A 20,886-nucleotide genomic window follows, 5' to 3' on the forward strand; every position below is an offset into this window, starting at 1 on the left:
CGGGCTTTATGCCAAATATCGCGGCATTTGCAGAGATCGCGCGATTTCGCGATTTTTTTGCAAATCGCGAAATCGCGATAAGCTGGAGGGTCTGCTTAATGGTGTCTTTAAATATGTCGCGATCTGCCTGAGCTGAGATCATCTGCCGCACTATGGCCCACTCCAGCTTCTTCTGTCCATCCACTAGATGATGTATTAGTGTCTCCATTTTGGCTTACCAATGGAGAGATGGCGGTATTCTCCACCACATGTTACGAAGTGCGGGAAGTAAGAGACTGAGAATCGTCTTATTCTTTCCTTTCTTGTATTTTTATTCAAGTCACCAAACAAAACGTATAAGTCCAGACAAGTTCTCCCTCTATCCTTTGGGGAATTTTAGCTCCTCATGGTGTGTTCCTCCATCTGGGCGATCAGAGTGAAAAATCAAGAAGAAAAAAATATATAATATGTCAGCATCAGGCGCAACTACGCAACCATATTTAGGGAAAGGAGTGGGGGGATGTACACCCGATATGCAGGCCGGCGGGTCGACGGAATAGATAGAACCGCTACCTGTGATTATACAGTAGCGAGAGAAAAGCTGAAAGCCCCGATGTAGTGAACGGGCTTAATTATCGGCGTGTTCCTCCTCGGAAGGACCGGGTCCATTCTTATACCCGCCTCCCACTTCCCACTTCCCAGGAATCGGGCACACACCTGTGCAAGCCACGCTCCTCCTGGAACATGGCTGGCAGCAGGTGGGACTGTTGCCTCCAGGCTTCTCTGGTGTAGTCTCGGCACTGGGCTCCGGACTCTGCTGACCTAGTTCCGAGTCTCCCCCTGCTCTGGAGTGCTCCATGCCGCTTTCTGCGCCCGAGATTCGAGACTCGGTTTCTCCGAGACAGCACTCGACTTTCCGCTCCGGCATGGTGTTCCGCGTCTCCTTCTCTTTACCCCCCCCCTCTTCTTCCTGATCCGGTCTTAAGCAGCCATTTGGAGCGTGGTTCATGATATTGTCGCCGTCTTGCAGCGGTGATTTAAAGGGTCCATAGCAGGAGAAAGCAGGGTCGTCCTCTTTGGTATAGAACACCTCCTCATGCGGACACCGGGGCTGGAAATAAAGCAGAGGTTCAGGCATATAAGTCATTGTCCATTCTCCCCTATGTCATCGGGACCAGCGGGATGCAGAGCCTGACAATAATATTGATAAGCAGTTCCTGAAGGAAACTATAAATGCAGTAATCGAGAGAATCTAAATGCATTTATGAATGTGTGATTTATAATAATATTAAACGGTAGTGATTCAGCTTTTTTTTCATGTAGTCCTCAAATGCTTCTCTTTTCCTACGTTAATGTAAAACCATGTGAGGCAGTCACCTAACCACAATGAGAACTTTCTGTGAGGTTTAATTTCTGTATAAGCTAACAATGGACTCACTTCTCGCTAAGAAGCATATTCGATAGAATTGTAATAGTATTGTTGCAAACCCAGGGAAGAAGCTTCCGGGAATGGACGGACTGTGAGCAAATTAAAGTTCCACCCACTTCCGTGATAGTGACGGAATGGGAATACAATTGAACTTAATGAATCTTAATGAAATTTGCAAAAAGGAATACTTTATTCTTCCGGAATTGTGTGATTCACTGATCACCCCACAGCAGCCTACTAAGAGTGACCAATGAGAACCCCATGGACTGATGGAATTCATACGTCAAGGGGTGTAAACCTGTAATATCTGAAGGTATAATTGCCCCATCAGAGGAGGAGTCGGGGCTTGCTGTCATTTTTCCTATCCTGCCTGGCATGCTGTCAGACAAACCTTTGTTCCCTATTGCCTTTTCTATGCCGCTTTTCCATCCACACCTGGTTGAATAGACCCTAATGAACTAAGCTGTATCTAACTGAGACCTCGAATCCTGTACTTTGCAGGCTTGTAAAGTTATGCAGGAAAATAACCTTTTGGCTGAGAGGTTATTTGACTCAAACTGTGGCACGTGATGCTGCAGTTCAGACTTGACCAGATCTAACTGAGGACGAACTTAAAGCGATCAGCTTTGCTTTGGTTTGTACGATTAATAACTGAACCTCAAATGTATCCTGTTTCTCTCCACAGAATAATTCCAGCTGTCTAATAACGATCTGTTTGGTGTTGTGAGGCTACTTGTAATCATACTTTTCCATTAAATCTCCTTTTAAATGTATTTTCTTGACTTGTCTATGAAATACGAGGCAGTAGATAAATGATTTCCATGAATTATCTTTATCGATTCTGTCGCATTCTTTTAGTCATATTTCTTGTCTCAAGGCATTGGTATCTGTGGCTGAGAAAGGTTTTGAATTAGGTTTGAGGTAACAATTATTTATTCCAGGTCCTCATAAAATAATTGTTCACGTTTCCTAGTATTCTAGTCCCCGTCAATTCAACAAAAACATCCATCGGAGGACCATGGTTTGTAGAAATCTGAGTAATAATCAAGAATATTATGAGACTGAGGGTTTATGGTGAAATGGGCCTAGTTGTTTAAGACTGTTATAAGGGAGATGAGAAATGTTGATAAGGTTCAGGCTGGATCACTTTCAAACGGTGCAATACAAGTCAATGTAAGAAAATAGTACTCACGCAATAGGCTCCACGCATGAACAAGCACATAAAACCTTCTTTCCAGCTGCAGTGACCTCTTGAAAAAAGACTCCACACCTTTGTCCTCAGCTCTAATATGGGCTTTCCACACGTAAGGTAAGTGAAACTGGGATTTATAGTTGCAGATAAAAGAGCCCACAAGGAGGCACCCAGAATTAAGGTTCTACTAAACTAACCATCCAACAGAGAACCACATACATAATAAAGATCTTATTAACATTTCACATTCTAAAAGAAAGAACAAGCACTTGCAACATTTAAAATACTACACCAAGCCTGTATTTTTTTATTTTTCAGAAACACATACTCAAACCCTCAAATTATATAATTTGTGGTGCCATATGTGACATTCATTGAAATGCGTCATAAAGCAGTGGGTTGCGTGGAATTTATGGTTAACTAATTATTCACGAATTACGCATTTCAATTTATTTCTAAACATGTATTGTTCCATGTGTTGGCACTTCAAATTAAGGTTTTCAAGGTGGCCTGTATTTTTTAACAATAAACGTTATTTTTGATCTGCGTAAATAACCATCAACAGACATTAATTGAAGAAGAAATATATATATATATATATATATATATATATATATATATAATTATTAATATATTATACATATATATATATATATTAGAGAACATAAACAGCGCTTTTTCTCTGACAAGAAAAATGTAATAAAAAATCGAGTAAGAAACTGTAAAGTGTCACAAAAAAAGTAAAACCTCTGTCTCTTAAGTCAGAAAAAACACTCAAATTGTACTCACTTACTTCTAATGGTTATAGAGTGTCAGATCCCCTTCCGTTCCCCGCAGTAACGAAGGTAGCAATGTTTTTATTTTTCATTTTAGTCTCTTTGACGACGCTCCCTTGCCTTATTCTTCTTGCCTTGTCCTGAGAAAATGGTAGTAGTCGTTTTTTTCTCGTTTCCCTTTCCTGATCTCTTCCACGCTCTTTTTCCGCTTAGCTTCAACGTTAAGAGTAAAGCACATTTCAGACGATCCCTAAAGCACTGGAAGGCGAACCCTTGGCCTGTTCTATTGTTCCCGGCTTGGCCGCTTACCGCTGGGGTGGCTGCTGTCATGCCAAAGATAGAGAAAGCGGACTGCAAACGGCAAGGAGTCCCACGCCGGCCATTTTAGAGAACATCGTTCTTTTTTATTAAATAAGCTCAAAGAGCTTTCAAACAGATAACGAAAGTACAAAGCTAAATCATCACATATTAGTAAAGAGATTGGTATGAAATTAATTAGCAAGTATGTACAGCCTACAAATATTTGGAACCACGATGCCTTTATTGAATTCGCTTGTGAAAATTCTGATGTTTAAGAAAGTATTCAACTCATTAAAAATATTGTATTTATAATTCAATTTATGAAGCTGTTACGGACATGAAGCTGAAAGTCACTGATAAATTCGCGTGAGGTCGTTCTCTTCAAGATGGCGTTCATTTGATTGGGAGCCACAGCTGACCGGACTTTACCACCCATTTCTGTCAGTGCGCAGTACCTCCGGCCTAGTGTAGGGGTCGCTGCCGGGCTCTTTCGCTCCCTCCCTCTCACACACACACACAATCCCCTTCTCTCAGGCGAGCAGCAGCCGCCGCGGCCTCGCATATCCCGGGCTCTTTTTGTGTGTGTGAGTGTGTGCAGAGCGCGAGTGCGTCCTGTAAGCGGGCGCGAGCGGCCGGTGTGTGATCGAATGTGGTAAGTGCGCCCGTGGAGGTGGCTGCGGTGTCCGTGTAATACATACACACATACACCTCCCCTGGATGTCTCCAGAAAGAACCGACAGAAAAACCCCTTAAAATCAAATAAACCGGGAAATAAACACTGGATCTCCCTTGCCGAAGCTGGTGAGAGGCATGGAGTGGGGCGCGGGGCAGCCGGGTCCGTGTTTCCGTTGGCCCTGCTGAAGATCCCAGACCCCCCCAGTTCAGCCCGCCGACGGCCCTGCTATCACCCCCCTCTTTAAATCCCAACTTTTCTTTGAAAAGAGACCACTCTCCGGACCCTTCTGTCCCGAAGACGACGATGGGGACTCGGGTTCCCTAACACGGCGAGAGGGGATTAAAAAAATTAATAAAAAGGGGGAAAAATAGATATTGTTTTTAAAATCCCAAAAACCAAAAAGGATGGCAAACTCGACTGGGAAACCTCAAGAGGATCAGCGGAGGAAAGGGCAAGCTTTCCTGGACGAGCTGAGGCAGTTCCACCACAGCAGAGGGTGAGAAGACCCATTTAGCCTTAAACCTATAAGACACGGGGGGTGGTGGAGGGGTAGCTTTGCCAGGGGTCCGGTATCGCCGGCCTCATCTGTCGGATCTCTAACACTCTCTCTTTGTGCACAGGTCCCGGTTTCGAAAGCTGCCGGCTGTGGCGGGCAGGGAGCTGGACCTGCATGCTCTCTACACCCGGGTCACTACCCTGGGAGGCTTCTCTAAGGTGAGCGGGGGGCGCGCCGGCAAACTTCATTCTCCTCCTGTCAAACACTTTTTGGATTTCCCTCGCTGCTGCTCTGGACTGCGTCCGGGTAGAGAGGGGCGAATAAGGTCCTTTGCGGAGAGAGGCCTGAGGTGTCCCAGGGCCTGCCAATATCGCTCCGTGTACTATTCAAAAGCAGTCTAATTTGAGTTTACTGGCTTAGGCAATTGTCATTGTAGGTAGCTAGATAGCTTGTGCAGTGTATAGCAAAGAAGGCCTTCATTCGGCTATGTAGGGTGAGAGGAGACTGGATAGCCCAGGGATGGCCTGTGTTCATAAGTATACAAATGTACAGTCTATTCCGTACTCACGGGTGCTGTCATTACCTGCCTTTGTTACTGTGAGTAATGTGTGGAAGGGAATTAATTTATGTGGATATTGTTGGGTGATGGGGATGGGGTGGTAAAAGAATTTAAGATGACAAGCACCTGCCTGTGTTTTGACAGATGGGGCTGTTCTCACTGGTTACATGTGTTGCAATTGGTAGCCTAAGAAGTATGTAGCTTTAAAGGCCTTCTTAAAAATTGTGAGTTGTAGAGAAGAGCATATTTACATGCATGTTCCTCTTTGATACCACTATTTTAGTGCTTGGTTATATATTACTGACATGGCGTGTTCTTGCTAGGCAGTGAATTTGTTCCCCTATCATGTGTTTTGGAACTGCTACCCTTTGTACAGTGCTGTAAGGGAAGGCCTTCATGAGCATCAGGATGGAGCTGCAAAAATCACTTGTTCAGCCGTACAACTCTTGTGAATATCTTGGTTGTGTACTTCTAGGTCTAGTCTGGGTGAGGAAGACGGTCACCAAATACTAGTTTGTGTAGTTGTCTTAATATGTGCCTTCTTCTGTGTTTTATGCGTTCCAATTGCTAGCCTGAGTAACAAGTTGAATGGATGGCTTTTTTTATGCTGAAGGAAAAGGCTTATGGAGAAGAGTATATTTATGTGTTAATTTGTTTCCTAGACGCTTTATCCAATTCCTTGATGTCTTGAAATACTCAATTCCTACATTCTTTTTGATTTTATTGTACTACTGTCAGTCTTTACATGTTCTGGTATTGCTACCCTGAGTAATGCATAGTAGAGGGCCACAATGGGAATGGCTGGTAACCTGCTATAGAGATAACCATGTTTACATCAGCATAGCCCTTATTTATATGCTTTATCCATTACATTGTTGACTGGATGCTCTTCATATAAATTGCTCAAACTGCCCGTAATATATTAATGATGCTGTCAGTATAGATTTTGGGGCAAGTGGTGCCAAGATTTGAACATGCACTGCTGTATTTCATTTTACTCGCTATCTACGGTTGGCAGTCAGAAGTGTGATTGTTGCTAGTATTTTCACGACTTTTGGACAGAGCACGTAATGTTTAGTAAGAAAGTGCCTTGTAGGTGCGGAGTCTTTGGAAATAACTTAGTTTTGTTATTTCCTTTTTTATGTTAATTTTTGTTACACATCCATGTTTTAGGTTTATACGTTGTGCCCAGAGCTCAGTTCATATGAATCCCACAAGTAAAGGTGGTGTTGGTCAAGGAGGGCGCAGGGGGCATACTGTGTCCAGGTTTGCATTTTTTAATCCTTGAACTTCTTTTACTGTTGGTCGTGAACTTGTTACAAGTATGATGTTTTTGATATTTGTTGTTGTTGTGATCATGGTTTCTCTTAAGCAGGCAAGGCATTATAGGCATGGAGAGTCAATACAATAATACACTTCCAATGTTTGTTTATTTTGCTACACTGCCCAATCAATACCTTTCTGTCCACTTTATACTTCATGCACTAATTCACCAGTGTAGTGCTTACAAGAAACACAATAATGATGTTGTTTGGGACTAGGAGAGAACAGCAGTATCTTGACAAACGTCCTTAGTCTTTTTGTATGCGTAATCTGTATTTGCCTGTCCGGGTGCTGCTAATATTTGATTCTAGGCTTTGCTGTCTTGTGTAATGAAGGCAATGGAAGGAGGTTGGTAAAGTTTGTTAGACAGTATTTGTTAGTATTTTTCCTATGCGTATTGTCCTCGTCTTCATATCCCTTCATGTCTGGATATATTTTTGTGACCATATTCGAAAATAGCAAGGGCCCCCTGGTGAATGCAATTCCTAGGGCAGGGTAATACACAATGAAAAGTAACTTCCCTTCATGTCTGGATATATTTTTGTGACCTCCAGTAGTCGAAAATGGCCCTCTAAGGGAACGGGACATGGTGGGAATCACTTACCTCTTTTGTGTTTCTTGTTAAACATCTACTACTGCTGTGGTGCCTGTAACCTACATCCACTTCTGTAGACATACCTTTTAGAATGGAGGCCGGCTGTGAGGAAGACGTTATTTAGAGGTACTATGCACCGCGAAGCTTAATTTTTTTTTATGTAGTACAATAAACTGTGCGTTAAACTGTATAATCTGCATTAATCGATGAAGTTTCTTGTTTTGAAATGTGCCTGGGGAGCAGATGGGGTGACACGCAAGAAGTCTGTTTACAAATGTGTGCTGTGGATATTTATTTTGACATTGACAAATGCATTTACGTATTTCTGAGAATTGCAGCATTTGCTCAAAATTTACCAGCACAGGTGTGGGTGACAAAAGTTAAGGAAATCTTTCACCAAATTTAAGTAGCATTTTCAGAAACTATAACCTGTGTATATGGCTACATAGACAGACTCAATGCGTTAAAATTGTATGTTGCCATTATGATGTAAGTTAAGGGTGGATAGGAGGCATGATTGGATAATGTGATGGGTTTATTGTTTTACATTTGCCTTACTCGATCGCGCATATTGATGTAAATGATCATTTAAAAAAAAAATTGCCTTAGAAGTTATTTGCTGCTTACCTCTTTGAGAAGGGTGGCGCGCTAAAAGCAACGTGGAATATCACTTTGAGGGTGATTTGTAATTGTATTGTTTGTACCTTGGGTAATATCCTGGTGTGGCGCCCAGTATTAACTGTGCATTATATACCCCTGCTCCCTCCCACCTGCTCTAACAGCAACACTCACCGCACTCTTCCCCCTTTTGGGCTTGCAGTTTTAGTAGATCTCAAATTTAGCGGGCATGTTAAACTTCGATAACCGGGCCGAACAGGGGGCGGCGGTCACCGGACCTTACGAGCAGGACTCCCTGTCAGTAGTACCCTAACCACCTTAGGTTGCAGGGCCAAATGAGACATGCAGGCCTCCCAGAGCCACCAAAACCCGGACGCCGTAGTCGGACGGTCAGACATGGGACAGGGCTCCCCAGACATATTCAATACTCATTGGTGGGATTCTTCTGCGTCATTTATCCGTTGACAGTTTACGGAATATTGATGTACCTTTAATGTAAACACAACCCGTTTGTGTTCGTGGTGTCCCTAGGTGTAGTAAATGAATGAAACGGGCATATTTAAACACCACCATATGAATGTTTGTCCAGGAATAACCGCTTTCCTAGGCTCACGCACGATCACGCTGCCACCCCCTCCCACTCACCCTAAGCAATGAAGACACAGTTTGTTTATACCGTATATACTGTCTGATCTCCGTCCCCATGAGGCTGCGTTTGCTACCCTGACACTCTTTGTTTTGCACAGGTTTCGGAGAAGAATCAGTGGGGAGAGATAGTGGAAGAATTTCACTTTCCAAGAAGTTGTTCCAACGCTGCCTTCGCTTTAAAACAGTATTACTTACGGTGAGTGAAACATGCTCCCTTATGCATAACCACCAGTACATGCGCGCTATATTAGATGCGCAACCGCAGCTTGCCCACCATAAGGAAATACCTGCTGCTTCAGTCATGGGGTTTAATGGCAAGATTCATAGGACTTGAGTTGACACCTTTTTTTGCTTCTTTTTTTTGAAACATTGGTCCACGTTCCACTTGATCTCGCTGTGTCCCGTAGAGAATACTTTTCCTGTTGTTTTGAACTATTGTTGATTTTAAACTTTCTCTGAAAGTACATCATGGCATCTGAACAGAGCAGTTTTATTGTTTTCCCAAAAAATTCTGTTACCAAAATGTGGGAAGTGTTGTCAAGAGTGTAATGCAGAAGTTGATGACTGTTGTGGAGTATGTTATCTTTTTTGAATCTCCATTTGTTAGTTACCTTCATGTCATTAGTTATTTGAGCACCTGGATGATTTTTAATATTGATGTATGTAGTACAGTTTTTTTTTTTTACCTTTAATCCTGTGTCTGAGTGATTTTATATTTTTCACTAGAGAACGTTGTTATGCAGGTGCTGTCGAGCCAGGTTAATCACCTGTTTAAAGTAGAGAAATGTAGGTCCCTAAGAACTGTAGCCTATTACTGAGAAATAGTGAGATACCTCTAGTACGGCACTGTGCTATCACTTGCTATGGTTTCTGATACACAATATGGTTTCCTGATCCCGAATTTGCATGGTTGTGGGAAAGAATTTACACATTTTGTAATATGAAATAAGGAATTAACTATGCACTGATTGTTGTTGACGTTCTAACTGCATAATAATTATATTCATGTTTTGTTCTTCGCTGCTAGTGTAAGCTACTCCAAATGTAATGGATTTTTGGTATAGTTCTTTTTACCTAGGTGCTATGTAATCTAGATTTTAATTGAGCTAGCTATAGACAGGTACAAAGTGGTTGCAAGTGTTCTGTTTTTGTCAACCTTTCTGCTTTTAATAGTATGATAAAAATGTTTGTGAACAAGTCCGACAGTCATAGGTATTCCATGTAATTGTTACTCATTGTTTAGTAAAATAAATGTCAAAACATACTCTACTGCCGTTCGGACTCAAATAGAGATTCTCTCACATGTCACTTAATGTGCAACTAGCCAGGTGAAGGTTCGAGCTGTAATCCTACAGGCACGAGCAGAAGGCTTGTGAATCTCAGATCTGTATGTCATTAGCAGAAGTAGTGGTTCGGCTGATGTCTTTCGTTTTTGGAAAGGACCAAAGAGAAGACTGAATGCATTTCAGATAATTTAATGGCTCTTTGAATTGAATAATGGCTCAGGTTGCAACTTTTTATTTTTTATCAATGACAAACTGTAGTTTCAAATTGGTGACAGCAGTGAAACATCTGAAAACGTGCACAAAACTATTAAAATGCAACATTTTTCACTTGGATGACTTTGTGCACTCTTTGTTTGACTATTGATACAACGAGCTGTTTGAGAGTAGCACTTGCATTCCAAAACACTTTACCATGAACACATCAAATAGTACATTGACATTTATGCCAAATGTATAGTAAAGATTTGAAGAAAAAGAGTTTAAATTAATCAATGGAGGAAAAAATGAATGAGTTCAGTAGAACTTGGGGTGTTATAAGTTTTATAGACTACAATGAGCTAATTAAAACCCGGGGGGGGGGGGGCCTCTGGACTTTTTTAGGTTACCGTTATTAGGGTTTCAACACCCAAAATGTAGAATTTGCATTCCATAGTGTAATATTTTCAGATGATGCTCGATTGTACTTTCAGATCTTTTTTTCACCACCTTTTTGTTAATATGACTTGGGTCGGATGGAGCATACTAAATCAATTCTCCATGAAGATCATACTAAATCATTTCTCCATGAGAGGTATATCATATGTAATGGGTATCAGATTTTATAGGGGCTCTCAACCGCGTATATGTTGATAGGACAGACCTATTCTATAAAGCGGTATTACATTACTCTCTTATTGTTCTGTCGATCCATCATGGCTGTGTGCCACAAATGAGATAGGAAGTGTCTAAGTTGAGTTTGAACAAGCTAAATACAAACATTTTGATGTATGTGTGTCATACACGGGTATGCAAGTGCTTGGGCAGTGAAGGGTAAAGAGTGAATGGCATTTCAGGGCTTGGTGGAGTAATCTGCCGCAAAGGTGTAATATGATTTAAATGAGTATTGTAGCGTTTTAGCAGAATTCACTAACATATACTTTTTATTTGGACATTTTCCAGAGACCTATGTGGGGGGGACTGTTTTATTGCTGATTTTGTAAAAGAATGATTCAACTGAACATGTTATAACTTTGTGATGTCTCTTAAATAGTATTCGGAAAGTCTTTATCAAGTTGGTTTTATCTGAACTGCATGAATAGGCTGATCATTGTAATATTATTCCAGCATCGAAAGCAGGGTTCTGTAAAGACCATTGTATAGCCAATATTTTTGTGTTGCATTGTTTGTATAACATGCACTCATATGCAAGGAAATCGTTTATACATTATCCTCATTATTTTGTTAAAGGAAATTCCCATAATTCTTTTGTGATCTTTAAAAAAGAAAGACACACAGAGATGTTAATGTGTTGTATTTGAATTTCTAGTTGGAAGGTTAGGTTAGATGATGGTAACTTCTAAGTTTATTTGATGGCCACTAGTGGACTGTGCACAGTATTTGTTATACTTACTTTTCAGTATATGTACAAATGAGTTGCAAAATATGATTTAGCTATATACTGCCGCCGTTAAATTTGTAAGTTTATATGTATAATTGTTTTATGTCTGAGGCAGGCCTTGTCTTAATTTACAGAAGGAAATGCAAATGCATGTTGATAAGCACTATTAAATCAATCAATCAATCTTTATTCGGATACAAATATATCCATGAAAACACAGATCAAACACCAGTATTTAAAAGCATGAGGCTATAGAAATGCACACACATAAAAACAACAACATCCTAAAAACAATGTCCAATGAATGACCTATGAACACAAATCAGTGCTAGCATAATGGTAAAATTAACTATAAGGTGCAATCGAATAAATAACGATGCACCCGTTTAACATAATTCCAATAAAGAAAACGTATAGGATATACATAAAAACTACCAGAGTAAGTACGGAGGGGGATGAATAAATATACACGAACATCCAAATGTGTTGCTTCTTATCAAAAAGTTAAAGCACAGTGAAGATTAGCCATCAGTGAATGCTCTTTGAGGCACTCGAGCAAACTGCCGCTTTAAAAAAAGATCCCCCTCGAAAGACCAAATCATCCTCCTCCAATTTAAGAATTTCATTGTAAGCTACTTTATAATCAATAATGGCAGAGTTCTTAAAAGAAGGAATCAAAAGCCATTTTGTATACATTTGATAAAATTACAAAAGAATAAAAAATGTAAAATCGATTGATTACCTCGGTTATCAAAAGGGCATGGCATTTGGTCAAGGTTACCGTTAAACCCTAAGGGAAAACAGAGCAGAATTTTCAAGGTGCCTGCCTTTAGGCGAAAAAGCAAACCTCTTTCCCAGTGACCAATATTCTTTAATTGATAACTGGATGGCAGGTATGATAGCGAACAGTGTGCATCTTCTAGAGACATGTACCTTGCTACTGAGGATTTCGAGAGCTCTTTTTCATATCTTGCACTGTTATACTTATCGTATAGGGCCTCCTGAAGGATTTTTTTGTTTAATCCCCCATGTCACTTGGATTTAAAGACTTGGTCAAGATTCACGCTGTTTAAGCTCTCCCTTACAGTGGCAAGCCAAGGTATATCCCTGCCCTTTTCAGATTTGAGGCAGTCCGTTATTATATCTCAGGTGAGGGTCTCCACCGGGTTTTGCCAAATTTTAAGCCAAAATATGGCAGAACAAGCCCTAATGTAATATTCGAAGTATGGCAATTTCAATTTCTCATGACAGATATACTGTGAGGAAGAAATCGGGGCCCCCAGAAGTTTCCTGAAAAATCTATTTTCCTAACCTGGAGTACTGCTACACTTTATAAAAACCCAAACTTCTGCTCCATATGTTGCGGTGAGAATACATTGTAATTGACATTTTTTATATTAGATAATACCACCTCAGCCTTTTTCGGTTGGGGAAGGGACAGGATAGTTAGTTGCTTTTGAGAACTTGTTTCTGCTGTGTGCCACATGGTCAGCCAAAGAACCATTGGCTGCAAATACCAACCCCAGATAGGGGAAAGTGCAAGTGCAATGTAAACATTCACTACCTATAGAAATTGTGTAAATAGGATGCTTTTTTGGGCCACAGGCCATTAAAAAGGATTACAAAAAATCTGTGCAAAGATCTAAACCGCCCATAAAATCAACAAAGCCCCAGACTAAAGTGCGTAGTGCTTTTGGTGTGCCGCCCATTGGGACCGCTTCATCTGCATATAGTAAGGTGGGGAGTTTATTACCATTAGTAGTAGGAACATCATTAGTAAATTTGGTCAAGGAGTCATGCAAATTATTTATATATAAAATGAATAGGAGAGGGGCCTGTACACACCCCTGCCTGACCCCTCTACCAATATTGATGTCCTGTGAAACCTCGCTGTCTTTACTGATCCGCACCTGGGCTTTCAGGTCACTATGTAGATAAGCCAAAAAAATGAACTAAAACCTCATCCAACTTATATTTTAAAAGAATCTACCATAAATGTGACCTGTTAACAAAATCAAAAGCTGAAGTAAGATCAATAAAATCCAAATAAATAGGGGCTTTATGTGCTACTATATATTAGTCAATAATCAAGTTAAGGTTTAGGCACTGTTCTACTGTGCCTAAGTTACTGCTGAAACCTAACTGACACAAATTTAAATTGTGTTCTTCCTCGGCCCAGGACCTTATCTTGTTAAACAGGATCCTCGTGAGATTTTTCAGTGCATTATCAATCAGGGAGATCGGTCTATAGCAGCTAGGGCAGGAGCGATCACATAAAAAAAAAAAAAATAGGAACAATAATGCTGGTAGACCATGGGCCTGGGATTGAAACAACGGTCAAGTTATTAAAAACATAAAGTAAAAGGAGCGCCCTAAATTCTGGTTTGTATTTAATAAGATCAATGGGTAGCCCAACAGGACAAGGAGCTTTATTGCCCAAGCTTTGATGAATAGCAACCTCAACTTCTGGCACAGATATATCAGTCCTTGAGGCTATCTGGTAGTTATATAAATCCTCATTTTGTGATGTAGCTAAGTAAATCTTGGAAAAGTGGGCTTCCCATGCTTCACTCGTAATGTTACAACTTATTGGAGTTAGTGTAAGACCCACAGATCTCATATCCTTGACTGCTACCCAGAAACCGTTCCCATTATTTAGTTTGGCAGCACAAGCGAGATTATGCCATCGCTCTTTCAAAAACTCATCTTTCCACTGCTTCGTAATATGTTTATATTGGTGTCTTAAAGACTTTACGAGAGCTGGATTCCTCGGATTCATTATAAGTGTCTTACGGAGCTCTCCATTTGCTCGAGAACAGGCGCTGTTAAATCAACGTGGTCCCCAAATAGGTTCCACTATTGGACTAGATATCATTTGTTTGATGCCCCCACAGGTTAAAAGCATTATTTTCCTCTGGGTTATAATCCGTTAATGTCAAACAGGTGTCGATAAGTGACGAATATAATTTTATTATTCTAAAAAAAAAATCATTGTCAGCACTTTAAAACAATTTGCGGGTCTTTAAAAGTCATAAAATCAAGCATTTTAAAAGACCGACAATCCTCCAACTGAAACAGTGGATTCAATTTTCTTGTATATCTTATTTAAAAGACCACTGAGGGAATCCCTTAATAAGAGTTGTATGTGGTTGTCCATCCTAGTATCAAAACAAAGTAAACTTTGCTCTTAAGTATTGGGGCGGAGTGGTGGGGGTGTTTGCATGGCTATTAGTGATGCTAGCTATTGAACTTGTGGACATCAAATGCTTTATAATATAGGCAAGGTGACTTAATTTGACAGCGGTTGACTGTTCGGTCACCTTATTATAAGCAGTATGAGTTCCCGGAGAATGGTAAATATTTATGTATAAACCAGGTTCTTGGCAGACGCAACATGATCTTGAGAACGTGCTCTCTGGATAATCATTGGAAGTTGGTTGATAGTAAAATATTTAATATTTTTTGTTTAATGCCAACATATTTGATTTGATGTTCAGTTTTTAATTACCGTTATGAATATACAAAGTGGTTAATCATAGTTTAACATTTTGATAAATCATATCGAACTGTAAACATATTTTAAGTTGTTTTGTATTTCTGCCTAGATCCAGAGACATTGAGGGTGGGTTGTCAACTCTCCAAGTGTGTGCTGTGAGTGACAGGAAGGGTGATTGAGTATGGCTGTTTTATTTTCTTATTGGACCACAATGCCATCGCAAACTGAGAGGAGTGCTCGTGTCAGTACCATGTTTGAGTTGGAAGACCAACATCGAAGGTTCAATGATTTGTCTCCATCATTTGTAGAATTTATATGAGTGCCATTTTTTACAGAACCTGAGATCAAGGTTACTAGATGAAAGTGGTTTTGTATTGTTGACATACATTGTTTGAATTTGCTGCTAACTTTTCATGTTGTAAAGGAGGTGTTTGTAGCGTTTGCTACAGAAGCACTTAGTAGTCAATACTGTGCTTGGCTACTATGGTTGTAGTATTGACATACGGTTCCAGAGATAGAAATTAATTTTGGGGACTCAAATTGTTTAGGGGTGGTACTCGCCCGGTGAAGAGGTAATGCTATTGGGATTTAAGAAATCTATAGTTACCTCTTGTCTATTGCAAATAGGTATTGTGCAGGGATTTTTAAAGGGCTTCTTCAATTTTAGGTGAACTAGGTGTTTTGTTGCAGATAATTGGACCATATGAGTGTTACATGATGCCCTTTAATTCCTGGCTTGCAGTGGGACTGTACCAGTTGTCTTGACGAGCAAATCATTGAGGGTCACATTTGGAAGGAAGCAGGTGGTAGTGCTAGGCATGCTCAAATGTTTTTATTTGGTGGTCTTGCTGTTATCTTGAATCAGAATGGAGTTTTAAGATGTTTGGTACCTTGTTTTGGGTCTAGGTTTATCTATGGTAAAAAGGACAAGAGGATTCTGAGCTCTAGTAATGGGACGGTGTAAAGATGTCGGCCAACATATTTCAATGTAGTAACAATTTTAAGCAGTGATTTTGGAAAACCGTATTTTAAAAACATTCCTTAAGTTCTGGTCGTTCTTGAACACATCCATCATTTTTTAATGCTGTCAAAGTTGCAGATCATTTGCATATACCCATTACTTGGTTGACCCCACCTTCAACACTACAGAGCTTCAGAGTTAATCTATGTGGGCATACCTTGGCGTAGATGTTGAATGTCGGCTATTGATGCTAATTTGGCACTTACAGAGATTGGTTTTTAGCCATAGTTATCTGTCAGTTTGATATTACACCGATCTTATTTTTTTTTTGTACAGATTTCATGTTTCTGTCTGGATTATTGCTTTCAGTAATATGTACACCAGTGAGTTTTTATTGTTAGCTCTAGTTTGCACAATAAAATTATCGATTTTATTTTTGAAGTTCCTTGACTAAGTGGATGCTGTTTGAAAGGTATTCCCTAACCTTCATCAAAGAATATCAACCTGTAATCTGTCATTAATAATTCTAAAGTTATCCATTACAATTATGTGTCTTCCCAGATTTAAACTATCTATCTCAGTCAAACTAATCTCTGAGAACACCTGTTTACATTTATTTACTAACCTCACCTGAGCTGGAAAACGTCAAACATGTTAAAGTACTATTTACCGTAACCCTTAATTTACCTGCCATTGTATATGAAGTTTTGCTGAAGCTGTGAAAGCAGATAGCGTAGCATGCAATGATACTCTTGCCAACTATATTCTTTCCCTTTATATTCTATATCAATTACAAACTTAACTGTTTAAAATTGTTTCAGTTAAATTGTTGGTGCTTGTCACTCCTTTGTGCCCTTAGTTAGGCATATGTCCTTGTGTTACTAAATAGTGTGATTTCAGGTGGGAGGCTCGTTTTAAACTATGACTTTATGGATATGTCATTAGTGGATAGTGCAGAGTTAGATGAGGGTGAAAGCTTGGCAGTTGCTTCAGTGTTGTGTGTGATAACCCAGAAGCTGAAATCCCCCTAATAACCAAACCCAGCCTGCTGTGTGATTACACTGGGTGGAAGAATAGCATTTCTTTTGCACCATGTAATTCAGTGAGATACTTAAAGTCACGTTTTTTCTATGTACTGGCTTGATAGAAGGAAACAGTAATGAGTTGTAAATGAGATACTTTCATGATTTGCTTCTGTTTGTAACATAGTAGTTATACGGAACAATGCCAGTTAGTGTGTTCTGTCTGAGATCTGCAGAATTTTACCTCTACCGCTGTGCAGTTTTCATCACCAGATTAGTTAGCCAGCATGGGTAAAATTTGTGTTCCGGTAAAAGATAGTTGAAGAGTGGGGATGTTTTTCATGATGCAGCTCTAGCAGTACAAAATAGAATTTCATCAGGTGTTGCTGAGACCACTTGTAACAGCCTTCCTCCTTTGATACAACAATTCTGTTTTTACGCGTCCTTTACAAAAATTTGGCACTTACTAATTTGCCCTGTTTGTATGAGTGTGAATTTTTGTTTATTCCTTGTTTTGCTATTGTATTGTAATATATATTTTCTGCACCGTTTTCTTATTACTTTGCAATTTATATTGTACAGAGCTCAGTAGCACTTCTATCCTATTGATGGTTTTTAGAACATACATTGATTGAGGCAGAGGATTCTGGTGACAAAATTGTGTAGGTGGGGAGTGTGGTTCTTGGTAGAATTGAGGAGGGTGCATGCGAGGGAGATGGTGCTCTGAATATGTTTGGACTTGAAGTTTGAGAGATGGCAAAGGCACATGTAGGTCATATAGGGGATGTTTGGTTGCTATGGTTAATGGTATGAGTTCATAGGCTTGGTGATTAGTAGGGTAAAACTGATTAGAACAGACATTGAGTAGTGTGGGTTGTCCTATCATCTTGAGGTAGAAGTAAGCAAGACAAGCAGGTTTATGGTAATGAAATGTGGATGAAACATTTGGTCAGATGCATGCTAATCTGGCAAAGGAAGGCAGTAAAATAAACTACTTCAACAGGGACAAATCTGGTGGGGTTGATACAGTAAAGATGTTTTATGGGGTACTGTGATGCAGTTTGTCTGGTCTGTCCTTTGGGCTTTAAGGTTATGATAGTACAATCAGAGTAACTTGGTCCTGCAATGCAACCTACTGCCTTTCCTCGCTTTCCGCCTTGTTCATCCCATAATGCGCCTTAGTGACTTGAAAAATGTATTGAAAAACCCCAATACAGAGCCCAGAAAATTATTTGGGAGAGTTGTTGTTGGAAATAGAGCTTTCTAAATGAGGACCATGCTAAATAATACGTTGCAGAACTATTGGAGAAAACATCTTACGGTTTCGCCTACAGACAACTTTAACTAGCTGTTTAAAATGCAATGCATTTACAATGAGCTTTTTGTCAGCTCATTGGTAGACGGTTTTTAGCAATGTTGTTTACTTGCTTCATATTCAATGGTTTTCTTTCCTTCTTGTGCTTGCCCCTCCCTTGTAACACAAATTTGTTACCATGCTTTTTGATTGGATTACTTGTAGCCCTTCCATTGTTTCCGCGATGCAGCTACTTTTTTTCTTTTTATTTCACCACAGTGTGCTGTTTCCCCATTTCACAGTCCCAATATCCCCACGCTCTGTTGCTTTGCAAACCATTGCCTGCCCAACTCTTTTGTTTATAACCCCCCTGTTGCTTTCTGCCAATCTTTGCTCAACACTACCAGTTGTAGGCAGCGTTTACTTGCTCTGTTGCCCCTCCATGTAATTTTTTTTTCTTTTTTCCCTCCATGTCCATTTTAAAAATATTTTTGTTTAAAAGCAAAACAGCTGCAATTTGCTACTGAGACGCTCCTTTTTGCAAATGCCCTTTTTGCACCTTTTTTTAAGTTTACCTATTCAAGATTGATGTTTGCAATCTTAAGAACTGCAAATATTTATTTTTAATTGTGCACAGTCCTCATATATGCTGCACACATCCTCGCACTGAAGACTAAAACGGCAAGTGTATCGATGCATTTCTCTCCCATACATTGGGGAGGCTGTAGCATAAAAAGATACGTACACTTCTGTGGTGGCATACAATTGTGCTGTGTATTTATTTTTCCAATGTTATTTCGCATTGGCAAAACCAAACGGTGAGGCCTATTGGATTTGCCAGTGATTATTAAATATAGCTAGGTCATTTGGCGAGGGCGGGGTCTTACTCACTTGAGTGATGCAAGGCTAAGTGGACTTGTTTCCTTTATTATACAGATGTTGCTGATGACAATTTTATGAAAACCTTCAGTGCAGTTTTATAGAAGAGTAAAATCGGTTCTGTTTTTGTTTTTTAAATTTGTGCCTTCACTGTGACAATTTGAATAAGAGCAGTAATGCAAGCAGCATGGATACTCACATATGTAGTAATTTATGGAAAAAAATGTTTAAGTGCATTCATGGTTTTGAATTATAATTACCAAAAAAAGACAGGAATGCTCAAATTGATAGCACCTCAAATCATGCACACCATAACTTCCACATCAAATACAATGCTAATGACCTCCTCATCCTTGATTCAACAGATGCAACCACAAATGTCATAAATTGTTTTTCATGTTACATATTACGTTACCGTTAACATGGTAACTGAGACACCACTGAATATGATATTAATTATTGGTTTGATTGTTATTTATTGACATTCTTCTAGGTGTTGCTTGTTGTAACTATTGTGAGGTTATGAGCACTACATTTGTCGTGTGTTATGGTTTACATGGCTGTTTGAGGTATGAATTGCAGAGCTAATCAGAACATGCAGATTTTAGTGTTCTAAACCATAGCTCTACTTTAACTAGCGTGTTTAATGAATTTGAGGTGTTTATAAACATACCTCAAGGTGTTCTAACAATCGTAACCGCTAATAACTTTTTAAATATGTAATACATCTAACTTCTAGGAAAGTATTCCCTATCCAACTGAGCACAGTTTTGAATTTCTTGGCACATATTCACAGCAGTAGTTGAACTTCTCAAAATTCAGTGTCATACTCATTGAGATGCTCAGGTCTTTACTCTGCTCGAGCTGATCTTTTCTTCTACTTTGAAAGTAAACAACTACAGGTACCCAATTTCTATTTTCTCCTTGTGATGTAATTTTTTTTAGATTCCTCTGCTTATTCTATCTGACTGTATTTTTGGAGTTTTTTTGCTAATAGTCCCTGGTGCTTCCTTCATCCTGTCTTAGCTTTACTTGGCTATCTACTGTTGAAGTGCTACCTTTGGAATCAGCCGTTTATATTTAGAGTTTACTTTTTTTTTGTAAAAACAATTTTTATTGGCTTTTCAGAGTAGAGCATTGCAGTATAATAAACAATACATACATTCATATCCGAAAATGTGGAATAACAGTTCTTTTCTGAATATATGCCTTTTATGATAACAATCCCACAACCAATCCCTCCCCATATCCCACCCCCCTTGCCAGTGCGCCAGTGTCCTCTCTCTCATCAGCCAATAAGCAACAATCTGTCCCTCCCTCAAAGCAGTCGAAAGGAGGAAGTAGGTGATGCATTCCATCGGGGGACCTAAACTCCCAGAACCTCCGTCGGTACTCGTGTCAGTTGTGTACCGTACCGGGAATGGGGAACCTCACAGCCAAAACACCCTACGGCGTCGCTGCCTCACCATCCTCGCTTTGGTCACCCTCAGGCAGTTGCAGCTCGGTCACAAGGGCCTCCCACGCCCTGGCCGTCTCTAGCGCCCTGTCATTATCTAATCGCCTGGCCTGTTGCAGCCGCAACGCGCTCTCTGCTTTCGCCCACCGCTCCAGGGTAGATCTCCAGCGTGAGTAGCTGGGGCCCCGGCTGGATTTCCAATGCATGGTGATTTCCCGTTTGGCCAATATCAGGCCCAAGTCGTAAAATTTGCTGGTGACGCGAGTGCGGGGGGTGTGAGGGAACCACAATAATAAACAAACGC

At 40.0% G+C, this 20,886-nt stretch overlaps 1 protein-coding gene across 1 annotated transcript in view; it reads left to right on the forward strand.

Annotated features, from left to right (window-relative positions):
* Positions 1–4,167: 4,167 nt before the first annotated feature.
* Positions 4,168–20,886, forward strand: part of ARID2 (AT-rich interaction domain 2) — a 1,386,754-nt gene continuing 1,370,035 nt past the window's right edge. Inside the window, exons 1-3 of the mRNA XM_078675715.1 lie at positions 4,168–4,848; positions 4,973–5,066; positions 8,690–8,787. Coding sequence (XP_078531841.1) covers positions 4,757–4,848; positions 4,973–5,066; positions 8,690–8,787 — 284 coding nt within the window. The 5' untranslated portion in view covers positions 4,168–4,756. The remainder of the gene's footprint in view (positions 4,849–4,972; positions 5,067–8,689; positions 8,788–20,886) is intronic.

The sequence above is a fragment of the Lissotriton helveticus genome, chromosome 1_1 (assembly GCF_964261635.1).
Source record: "Lissotriton helveticus chromosome 1_1, aLisHel1.1, whole genome shotgun sequence".
Taxonomy (NCBI): domain Eukaryota; kingdom Metazoa; phylum Chordata; class Amphibia; order Caudata; family Salamandridae; genus Lissotriton; species Lissotriton helveticus.